General features: G+C 46.0%; 1 protein-coding gene across 6 annotated transcripts in view; it reads right to left on the reverse strand.

Moving 5' to 3' along the window:
• LOC139229827 (protein CutA homolog) overlaps positions 1 to 12,353 on the reverse strand; it is a 49,923-nt gene that overhangs the window by 21,880 nt on the left and 15,690 nt on the right. For all 6 annotated transcript variants that reach the window (XM_070861421.1, XM_070861422.1, XM_070861420.1 and 3 more), the window contains 2 exons: positions 5,936 to 5,995; positions 4,990 to 5,035 (listed from right to left, as the gene is read on the reverse strand). In XM_070861421.1, coding sequence (XP_070717522.1) covers positions 4,990 to 5,035; positions 5,936 to 5,995 — 106 coding nt within the window. The remainder of the gene's footprint in view (positions 1 to 4,989; positions 5,036 to 5,935; positions 5,996 to 12,353) is intronic.

Genomic DNA, 12,353 nt, shown 5'->3' on the forward strand with positions numbered 1-12,353 from the left:
TATTCCCTATCCTGACGAACACAATTACAGAACAAACACACTGACTAGTGCTTTCATCTTTACCCTGCTGAATAGACGGGAACCGCACGGTTTATAAAACAAATACACCAACTCGTCTTTCAATCCTTATCTTGACGGATACAATGGACTATCCTCACCTTAGCCATATTTTCCTGGCCGCACCCTTTCCAACTCTGGTCCGCCATGTTTTTCCCCCTCGGTTCTCCCACCAGCAACAATGTCTTCAGCTATCAGGGCTCGCATTCTTCAGTTCTCTCTCCCCAAGCCCAATACCACATCTCTCCGTACTTTCCAAAGGCCCCTTATAGCCAACCGCTTTGACCTCACCTTCAGCCACCTTCCTTCATTTCCCGAGGCTTGCTCAGAACTGGCCTCCAGCTGTGAAGTCCCTGGAGATGTATCACTACGATAAAGGCGATGTATTTAAATGTAAATGTACAAAATATGCACAGACACAATTGTGGGATCAAGGGTTCATAATAATTGGCAAACCCGCTATTCTTTCTTGGCAGTCTGTGAGACCAGCAGACAATGAGGTAAAAATTAAAACAGCTTCCTGCTGAGCGCAGGTTGTAAATTGGGTAAGGGGGTTTTAAAGAGAGGGAGGGTATCTTCACAGGAAAGTAAAATAGCAAAATGCACAAGAGTCATTTGGCCGTATCGGTAATGGTCTGGAATATGTCAGGTTTGGTCACTTGTGTTTAGGGGGAATGAAGAGTTTATTACAACAATAAAACAATTAGAATTGTTAAATATATATTTGTTGGGTTTATATACATCTTGGAGGTACCGGTTCAACGTCTGGAATCCGACAACCTCGGGACCGAGATCATGCCGGTTTTTGGGTTTTGCTGGATTTCGGACAAGAAAATCAATAGTCTGAAATCCGTCATGCTCAGGACTGAATCTGTGCCAGATTTCGGAGCTCGCTGTTGACGCTGCGCGCCGCCCGCAGATTCCCGCCGCCCGCAGCCCCTGGCGCTGCGGTTTTTTTTCCCGGTCTCCTCGTCCCTCACCTCCCGATGTCGCCATCTTGGCCGGCTCAAAAATGTCCGGTTTTCAGACAACTCCGGTTTTTGGAATTCTGGATTCGTGACATTGTACCTGTACTAAGATTTATTGGTAGTATACATGGAATGTAGTGATCAAAGGTAAAGGATGGCATAAGAAGCGAGCGAGTCTCAGGAGCTGGGGGATTTTAACCTACATATCGATTGGTCAAATCAAATCGCACGGGGTAGCCTTGAGGAAGAATTCATAGAATGCGTACGGGATTGTTTCTTACAACAGTATGTTATAGAACCTACAAAGGGGCAAGCTATCTTAGATCTGGTCCTGTGTAATGAGACAGGAATAATAAACGATCTCCGAGTAAAGATCCTCGCGGAATGAGTGATCACAGTATGGTTGAATTTGTAATACAGATTGAGGGTGAGGAAGTAGTGTCTCAAACGAGCGTACTATGCTTAAACAAAGGGGACTACAGTGGGATGAGGGCAGAGTTGGCTAAAGTAGACTGGAAATACAGACTAAATGGTGGCACAATTGAGGAACAGTGGAGGACTTTTAAGGAGCTCTTTCATAGTGCTCAACAAAAATATATTCCAGTGAAAAAGAAGGGCGGTAAGAGAAGGAATAACCAGCCGTGGATAACCAAGGAAATAAAGGAGAATATCAAATTAAAAACCAATGCGTATAAGGTGGTCAAGGTTAGTGGGAAACTAGAAGATTGGGAAAATTTTAAACGACAGCAAAGAATGACTAAGAAAGCAATAAAGAAAGGAAAAGATAGATTACGAAAGTAAACTTGCGCAAAACATAAAAACAGATAGTAAAAGCTTTTACCGATATATAAAACGGAAAAGAGTGACTAAAGTAAATGTTGGTCCCTTAGAAGATGAGAAGGGGGATTTAATAATGGGAAATGTGGAAATGGCTGAGACCTTAAACAATTATTTTGCTTCGGTCTTCACAGTGGAAGACACAAAAACCATGCCAAAAATTGCTGGTCACGGGAATGTGGGAAGGGAGGACCTTGAGATAATCACTATCACTAGGGGGGTAGTGCTGGACAGGCTAATGGGACTCAAGGTAGACAAGTCCCTTGGTCCTGATGAAATGCATCTCAGGGTATTAAAAGAGATGGCGGAAGTTATAGCAGATGCATTCGTTATAATCTACCAAAATTCTCTGGACTCTGGGGAGGTACCAGCGGATTGGAAAGCAGCTAATGTAACGCCTCTGTTTAAAAAAGGGGGCAGACAAAAGGCAGGTAACTATAGGCCGGTTAGTTTAACATCTGTCGTGGGGAAAATGCTTGAAACTATCATTAAGGAAGAAATAGTGGGACATCTAGATAGGAATAGTGCAATCAAGCAGACGCAACATGGATTCATGAAGGGGAAATCATGTTTAACTAATTTACTGGAATTCTTTGAGGATATAACGAGCATGGTGGATAGAGGTGTACCGATGGATGTGGTGTATTTAGATTTCCAAAAGGCATTCGATAAGGTGCCACACAAAAGGTTACTGCAGAAGATAAAGGTACGTGGAGTCAGAGGAAATGTATTAGCATGGATAGAGAATTGGCTGGCTAACAGAAAGCAGAAAGTCGGGATAAATGGGTCCCTTTCGGGTTGGAAATCGGTGGTTAGTGGTGTGCCACAGGCATCGGTGCTGGGACCACAACTGTTTACAATATACATAGATGACCTGGAAGAGGGGACAGAGTGTAGTGTAACAAAATTTGCAGATGACACAAAGAGTAGTGGGAAAGCGGGTTGTGTAGAGGACACAGAGAGGCTGCAAGGAGATTTGGATAGGTTAAGCAAATTGCTAAGGTTTGGCAGATGGAATACAATGTCGGAAAATGTGAGGTCATCCACCTTGGAAAAAAAACAGTAAAAGGGAATATTATTTGAATGGGGAGAAATTACAACATGCTGCGGTGCAGAGGGACCTGGGGGTCCTTGTGCATGAATCCCAAAAAGTTAGTTTGCAGGTGCAGCAGATAATCAGGAAGGCGAATGGAATGTTGGCCTTCATTGCGAGAGGGATGGAGTACAAAAGCAGGGAGGTCCTGCTGCAACTGTACAGGGTATTGGTGAGGCCGCACCTGGAGTACTGCGTGCAGTTTTGGTCACCTTACTTAAGGAAGGATATACTAGCTTTGGAGGGGATACAGAGACGATTCACTAGGCTGATTCCGGAGATGAGGGGGTTACCTTATGATGATAGATTGAGTAGACTGGGTCTTTACTTGTTGGAGTTCAGAAGGATGAGGGGTGATCTTATAGAAACATTTAAAATAATGAAAGGGATAGACAAGATAGAGGCAGAGAGGTTGTTTCCACTGGTCGGGGAGAGTAGAACTAGTGGGCACAGCATCAAAATACGGGGGAGCCAATTTAAAACCAGTTGAGAAGGAATTTCTTTTCCCAGAGGGTTGTGAATCTGTGGAATTCTCTGCCCAAGGAAGCAGTTGAGGCTAGGTCATTGAATGTATTCAAATCACAGATCGATAGATTTTTAACCAATAAGGGAATTAAGGGTTACGGGGAGCGGACGGATAAGTGGAGCTGAGTCCAAGGCCAGATCAGCCATGATCTTGTTGAATGTCGGAGCAGGCTCGAGGGGCTAGATGGCCTACTCCTGTTCCTAATTCTTATGTTATTATGACACTGGAATCGTGAGTAGTATGATGGCTCGACAGTGAATTAAAAACAATTGATTTTATTACTATTACATTATTTATATCCGTTTGTTCTCAGGACATTGTGGCTAGAGGTAACCAAGGCTTGGATGAGGGTTTCAGCAGAAGGTGAGCTCAGGCAGGGGCGGAGACGGGAGGTGGAAATCATGATGGAGACTGACAATGATGCCTCCCATGGTTCAAAAGTAACATTCAGCACTGACCCGTGAAGTAAATGCCTGAGGAATCCAGACACCAGCCAGAGAGAAAAACTTCCGTGATGAACAGAAGGAGTTTTGTAATAACAGAATTGTCCAACACAAACACTGTCTCTGTTTAATGCTCAGGAATATGAGACGTGGGGAATAGCAACCATCTTAGTTTAAACTACTCCCCCGGCAGGTACAGCACGGGTTAGATACAGAGTAAAGCTCCCTCTACACTGTCCCATCAAACACTCCCAGGGCAGGTATAGCAAGGGTTAGATAGAGAGTAAAGCTCCCTCTACACTGTCCAATCAATCACTCCCAGGGCAGGTACAGCAGCTCATACTGGAATGGTGCAGTATGGAAAGACCTGAACCCTCATACTGGTTTCATGAAATATGAAAAGACATGTGCACTCATACCACAGTGTCAGCAGTAGCTCAGTGGGTAGCACACTCGCCTCTGAGTCACAAGGTTGTGGGTTCAAGTCCCACTCCAGGGAATTGAGCACATAAATCTCAGCCGACACTCCCAGTGCAGTGCTGAGGAAGTGCTGCACTGTCGGATGTCCTGTCTTTCGGATGAGACGTTAAATTGAGGCCCCACCTGCCCTCTCAGGTGGGCATAAAAGATCCTATGCCACTACTTCGAAGAAGAGCAGGGGAGTTATCCCTGGTGTCCTGGCCAATATTTATCCCTCAATCAAAATAACAAAAACAGATTATCTGGTCATTGTCACATTGCTGTGTGTGGGAGCTTGCCGAGCCCAAATGGGCTGCTGCATTTCCCACATTACAACAGTGATGACACTCCAAAAGTACTTAATTGGCTGTAAAGTGCTTCGAGATGTCCATTGGTCGTGAAAGGCGCTATAGAAATGTAAGTCTTTTTTTTTAAACAGGTTGTGGATAGTATGAGGTTTCAATAACGACCTGGTCCTGCATTACTACAACTGAGTGTGTGTGTAATCCGGTGTATAAAGCAACAAGATGAAAAAGAACAAGAAATAGTCCCAACAACAATCATTCCGAGTTTGTCCACAAAACGTGTTAGAAACTGAAAACTCACGAGCAGAACTTCGCTGTCTTCCTCAATGTTCCCTTTCCACTCGTATCTGGAGGGGAGAATACAGGAAATTGAAACATTGTGCAATCAAATCTACATGTATGCAAATAAAGCATGCCCTCTGAAAGTGATATAGGTTGAAGATGTATCAGTGGACACAGTGTGTTGTCAGTTAAGTGCATCAACTATTTCAACAAAGAATATCACCAGATGAAACTATACAGGTCAGTAGCTACTGGATTCACTTCCTGACCCACAAAAGTAGGAAATTGCATGGGTCATGTTGGAGCTGCCGTCTTTTGGATGGGATGTTAAGCTGGGGCCCTGTCTGCCCTTTCGGGTGGATGTAAAACTTCCCAAACCCGCCACCTCTACCACCAGAAGGACCAGGGCAACAGGTGCATGGAAACACCATCACCTCCACGTTCTCCTCCAAGTCACACACCATCCCGACTTGGAAATATATCAGCCGTTCCTTCAATGTCGCTGGATCAAAATCCTGGAACTCTCTCCCAAACAGCACCGTGAGGAGTACCCTCACCACACGGGCTGCAGCGGTTCAAGGCGGCGGCTCACCACCACCTTCTCAAGGGCAATTAAGAATGGACAACAAATGCCGGCCTTGCCAGCGACATCCACATCCCGTGAATGAATAAATAAAGAGATCCCACTGCAGATGAGTTCTTTCTGTGTCCCAGTCAGTATTTATATCACGAAAACAGATTAACTGCTCATTTATCTCATAGCTGTTAGAGGGACCTTGGTCAACATTCAAGATTAGATCAGGTAGGCGGATGTAAGAAAAGGGGTCGGAGGATAATGGGAGGGTGGGTGAATGCGATTACAACTATTTTCTCATGTGGTGTAAAAATGCCGACTTGATCTGGTTACGTCCAACGGCCTGCTTGTGTGTGTAACTTCCGAGTATTCCATGCAAAGACTCACGTACACGGAGGTTATCTGTGGGATAATATTCACGCAGGCGGCCAGTTTCTTCTTCACAACGCCCCTGGAGGATTAAACAGAGCAAGAAGCCATCAATGGTAATGTTTTTTTTAATTCGTTCATGCGATGTGGGTATCGCTGGCAAGGCCAGCATTTATTGCCCATCCCCAATTGCCTTGAGTGGTGAGCTGCCATTTCAGAGGGCAGTTAAGAGTCAACCACATTGCTGTGGGTCTGGAGTCACATATAGGCCAGACCGGGTAAGGACGGCAGATTTCCCTCCCAAAAGAACATTAGTGAACCAGATGGGTTTTTATGCCAATACCACGCATGCGCAGAACGGCCGTTGCTATGGATGCCGGCCTTGCGCGACAGAATAAATCGCGAACACCCATTTCACATTGCTACGGCTAACGCCCAAATTAAAAAATCTAAACTAGCGGTTTTTAAAATGGGCGATATTCCAGCGATCCTGAAAAATAATATCACTAACGCCGGAAATATCGCCCATTTTTGGGCAATTATAGATCCTGATGGAAAGTCTAGCCCATGGTCACCATTACTGACACTAGATTTTTATTCCAGACTTATTTAATTAATTGAATTTAAATTCCCCAGCATGGTGGGATGTGAACGCTTATCTCCAGATCATTAATCCAGGCCTCTGGATTAATAGTTCAGTAACATAACCACCATGCTACCGTTCCCTAATTGCGCATCGCAAAGCGTGAATTGCTTCTTTCATTTACTTGAAGCTCAATTTCTGTTGGGATCAAAGTGGCTCATTTCATTGATTGAACTAGCAGAGGCTTCCTGTGGCTGGTAGAACTGGTATTTATTTGTCAAGAACTTGCTATGCTTAACTAACAAGACTGCCCATCCGGGCACAGGCGAACTATGCTTGTATCTCCGCAGGTCCCTCGGTGTAATTCTCCGCTGTGCTGTGCAAAGTCTGTCCCGTTCCATGCTTCTACAATATCTACTTTGCCTACATAACTCGGAAGTGATCTAGTGTGGGAAGTATTCCAGTGTGTTGGAACTGACTGGGCAGTGGGTGTAACCAAACTCTCACCTATACTCAGATGCTGAGAGGCTGTTTCCCCTGGCTGGGAAGTCTAGAACCAGGGGTCACAGTCTCAGGATAAGGAGTCGGCCTTTTAGGACTGAGATGAGGAGAAATGTCTTCACTCAGAGGGTGGTGAATCTTTGGAATTCTCTACATTAGAGGGCTGTTGATGCTCAGTCATTGAGTATATTCAAGGCTGAGATAGATAGATTTTTGAATACTAAGGGAATCAAGCGATATGGGGATCGGGCAAGAAAGTGGAGTTGAGGTTGAAGATCAGCCATGATCTTATCGAATGGCGGAGCAGGATCGAGGGGCCGTATGGCCTACTCCTGCTCCCATTTCTTATGTTCTTTATAGAGCAGTTACTGCACTTCTTCACTGGTAACATTTCAGGTATAGCAAACAATTAAGAAAGCAAATGGTATGCTGGCCTTTATTACAAGAGGATTTTAGTACAAGAGTAAATACATCTTCCTGGAATGATATAGGGCCCTGGTGAGACCACAACTGGAGTATTGTGTACAGTTTGGGTCTCCTTACCCAAGGAAGGATATACTTGCCATTGAGGGAGTGAAACAAAGGTTCATCAGACTGATTCCTGGGATGGAGGGTTTGTGTCCTATGAGGAGGGATTGAGTAGACTTGGCCTATATTCTCTAGAGTTTAGAAGAATGAGAGATGATCTCATTGAAACATACAAAATTCTTACAGGGCTTGACAGGGTAGATGCAGGGAGGATGTTTCCTCTGGCTGGGGAGTCCAGAACCAGGGGTCACAGTCTCAGAATAAGGGGTCGGCAATTTAGGACTGAGATGAGGAGAAACTTCTTCACTCAGAGGGTGGTGAGTCTTTGGAATTCTCTACCCCTGAGGGCAGTGGAGGCTCAGTCATGGAGTATATTCAAGACAGAGATCGATACTTTTGGATATTAAGGGAATCATGGAACATGGGGATAGTGCAGGAAAGTTGAGTTGAGGTAGAAGATCAGCCATGATCTCATTGAATGGCGGAGCAGGCTCGAGGGGCTGAAAGGCCGACTCCTGCTCCTATTTCTTATGTTCTTATGCTTTTTCTACATTCTTCAGGACGTTGCAAAGTGCTTCACGGGTAATTAACTTGTTTTTGAACTATAGTTGTTCTGTAGGCAAACGCGGCAGCCAACTTTCCCACTGCAAGTCCCAGGAGCAGCAATGGGACGGAGAAGATTAAAACATATGGTGTGCGAGGGGAGGGGAGAAAATCTAATTTAGAACTGGTCAGAAGGGAGAATCCGGGGAGTGGGAGTTAGGGCAGTTTCTCAGAAGGAAGTGGGTAGTGGTGTCCCACAGGATTCTGTTCTGGGACCACTTCTCGTCACTGTATACATGAATCTTTGGATAAAGAGCTAGAGGGAGTGGCGTTTAAATATGAAAATAGGAGGCATGGAGAATAATTCTGAGGACCAAAGGAGGGTTATTGATAAGATGGTGAATGGACAACACAGTGACATGTGGATTTCCAGGGTCAGTAAATATGAGATTGTACATCTTGGTTTAAAAAAAAGTATGATGCTTTGAATGTGGGAAAAGCTAGTTGATGTGGATTTGGGGTTCCATGTTTACTCGACATTAAGAGTACATCCCCACCGACACCTGGGAGTCCCTGGCCAAAGACCGCCCTAAATGGAGGAAGAGCATCCGGGAGGGCGCTGAGCACCTCGAGTCTCATCGCCAGAGCATGCAGAAAACAAGCGCAGGCGGCGGAAGGAGCGTGCGGCAAACCAGTCCCACCCACCCTTTCCCTCAACCACTATCTGTCCCACCTGTGACAGGGGCTGTAATTCCCGTATTGGACTGTTCAGTCACCCGAGAACTCACTTTTAGAGTGGAAGCAAGTCTTCCTCAATTTTGAGGGTCTGCCTATGATGATGACGACATTAAGAGCAGCACCTCGAGTGGATAGGGCTATAAAAAGCTAATGGAATACTGGGTTTTGTGTCCAAAGGTACAGAATCTAAAGGACAAGATGCAATCATGAATCTATATGAAGCCTCAGTAAGGCTAAAGTTAGGATACTGTCTGCAGCACTGGGCTCCACACTGGAGGAAGGATGTTGAGGCAATAGAGTGGGCACGCCACAGGGTCACGAGGGTGCTGTCTACTGAGAGGCAATACAAACACAAGGGAAGATTGGAAAAATTGGGGCTGTTTTTCATTAAAACAGAAGATTATGGGGTGATTTGGTAAGAGGTGTTTCAAATGATAACAGGATGGGACACAGTAGATAGAAATAAGCTGTTTGCAATGATTGAGGGGATCTAGAACGAGCGGACACAGATTCAAGGAAATTTAGGACAGAGGGGAGAATTTAAATGGCCTCTTTCTGTGCTATATCATTCTATAAATGGTTATGAGGCCGTGTAATGCACTACTGGAATTATTCTTCTTAGGCGGCCCCCCGGGGCCGAGGATGACTTGCTTCCACACCAAAATGAGTTCTAAGGTGACTGATGAGACCAATGCGGGCCAGGTCCCGAACTCCATTGTAAAGGGTGGAAGATACCTGTGCTTGAATTCTTTTAACATGGGGTGGCCGTTGCACACCAGCCACCACACGGGCTTGGCAGAGCTAGGTCTTGGTCCAATGGCAAGAGGATCCAAGACAATTGGAGACTAGGCTCTGCTGCATGGGCCTAGCACACACACACATATACACGTCCCTAATGACCCCCTCCCTCAGGTCCTCTCTCCCAGTCACTGAAGCAGAGACCATGTCAACATGTAGGAACTGGTTAGATAACTGGTTGAGGGAAGGGGATGAAGGGATATGGGGATCAGGACCGCTGCACAAGTGGACTTTCAAACCCAACATGGACTGGTTGAGCCGAGCTACCTCTTGCTGTGTTGTGGTTTTATGAATAACCAGTTGACATTTTGTGACGGGGTTGGTTGAGGGACACCAGGAGAACTCTCCTGCTTTTCTTCTCCAAAAAAGTGTCATAGGATCCTTTTTACATCCAGTTGGTCGTTGGGACCTCGGTTTTAAAGTCTTATCGAAAATTGGCAACTCAGACAATCATCATAGAATGGTTACAGCGCAGGAGGGGGCCATTCAGCCCATCGAGCCCGTGCCAGTTCTCAGCAAGAGCACCATAGCTAGTCCCACTCCCCCGCCCTTTCCCCGCAGTCCCGTGTTTTCCTTCATGTATCTGCTTCCACCACCCTTTCAGGCAGTGCATTCCAGATCCTAACCCTCATCATCGGAATCGAGGAAGACTTGCTTCCACTCTTAAAATGAGTTCTTAGGTGGCTGAACAGTCTAATAGGAGAACCACAGTCTCTGTCACAGGTGGGACAGATAGTCGTTGAGGAAAGGGGAGGGTGGGACAGGTTTGCCGCACACTCTTTCCACTGCCTGTGCTTGTGTTCTGCATGCTCTCGGCGATGAGACTCGAGGTGCTCAGAGCCCTCCCGGATGCACTTCCTCCACTTAGGGCGGTCTTTGGCCAGGGACTCCCACTGGTGTCAGTGGGGATGTTGCACTTTATCAGGGAGGCTTTGAGGGTGTCCTTGTAACGTTTCCTCTGCCCACCTTTGGCTCGCTTGCCGTGAAGGAGTTTGCTTTGGGAGTCTCGTGTCTGGCATGCGGACTGTGGCCTGCCCAGCGGAGCTGATCAAGCATGGGCCTTACGCTAAACATCCATAAGACAAAGATCCTTCACCAGCCTGTCCTCGCCGCACAGTACTGCCCCCTGGTCATCAAGATCCACGGTGCGGCCCTGGACAACGTGGACCATTTCCCATACCTCGGGAGCCTCTTATCAACAAGAGCAGACATTGACAACGAGATCCTAACCACTCGCTGTGTAAAATAGTTTTTCCTCATGTCGCCTTTCGTTCTTCTGCCAATCACCTTAAATCTGTGTCCTCTGGTTCTCGACCCTTCTGCCAATGGGGGACAGTTTCTCTCTATCTACTCTGTCCAGACCGCTCATGATTTTGAGCGCATTTATCAAATCTCCTCTCTCCTCCAAACTTTCTCTACTCTAAGGAGAACAATCCGAGCTTCTCCAGTCTATCCATGTAACTGAAGCCCCTCTTCCCTGGAACCATTCTCGTTAATCTTTTCTACACCCTCTCTAAGGTCTTCACATTTTTCTTAAAGTTAGGCACAGAAGTGCGAAACTAGATGGTGTGCTCACATGCTGCAAAGGGGCTCAAACTCACAACCTTTTGAGACAGAGGCATAAATGGAACTAACTGAGCCAAGCTGGCACTGATGGTACACTTGTATCTCGTATGTTCAAGGCTGTTTGACAATTAGACTTCAAAGGGGGTACCTAGCAGAAGCTCGGGGTTTAATGTTGCACACATGGGATTATAGGAGAGAGTAGAGAAGCTGTGATTGTTCTTCTTAGAGCAGAGACAGTTAAGGGGAGATTTAATAAAGGTGTTCCTAACTATATAGAATAGATAGGGAGAAACAACAATACAAAAGCGAAATATTGCGGATGCTGGAGTCTGGAATAAAAACAGAAAATGCTGGAAATCTCAGTGGGTCAGGCAGCATCTGTGGAGAGGGAGCAGAGTTAACGTTTCTGGTCGATGACCCTTCGTCAGAACTGGAGAGTTCGGAAAGACCAGATTCTGAACAAGCATTGAAAGGGGGAGGGGAAGAAAGAACAAAAGGGGAAGGTCTGTGACGAGGTGGAAGGCAGGAGAGATTAGAGAGACAAAAGGGATGATGGGCCTAATTCAAATGGTAATGGCAGGAATTAGAAAAACATGAGTCAAGATAGGGTGTGAATGGTGGGATAATGACCAGCTGCCATTACAGACAAGGAAAAAAAAAAGAAACAGGCTCTGGAGGGGTGGGGGGGAAGGGAGCCAAAGATTGGCAGCGGTTACACTCTGAAATTGTTGAACTTGATGTTGAGTCCAGAAGGCTGTAAAGTGAAACATGAGGTGCTGTCCCTTGAGCTTGCGTTGAGCTTCATTGGAACAGTGTAGGAGTCTGAGGACAGGGAGGGAATGGAGTGGAGAATTAAAGTGACAGGCGACCGGAAGCTCGGGGTCACACTTGCGGAATGAACGGAGGTGCTCCGATAGGGAGAAACTGTTTCCACTGGCAGAAGGATCGGTAACCAGAGGACACAGAGGCGATGTGAAGAAATAATAATTTATGCCCAAGTTATTGTTATCTGGAATGCACTGCCTGTAAGGATGGTGGAAGCAGAGTCAATAGTAACTTTCAAAAGAGAATTGGATACATACTTGAAGGTGGAAAAAATTGCAGGGCTATGGGGAAAGAGCAGGAGGCGTGGGACTAATTGGATAGCTTGAGCAAGGAGTCGGCACAGGCACGATCTGTGCTG

The sequence above is a fragment of the Pristiophorus japonicus genome, chromosome 19 (assembly GCF_044704955.1).
Source record: "Pristiophorus japonicus isolate sPriJap1 chromosome 19, sPriJap1.hap1, whole genome shotgun sequence".
Classification (NCBI taxonomy): domain Eukaryota; kingdom Metazoa; phylum Chordata; class Chondrichthyes; family Pristiophoridae; genus Pristiophorus; species Pristiophorus japonicus.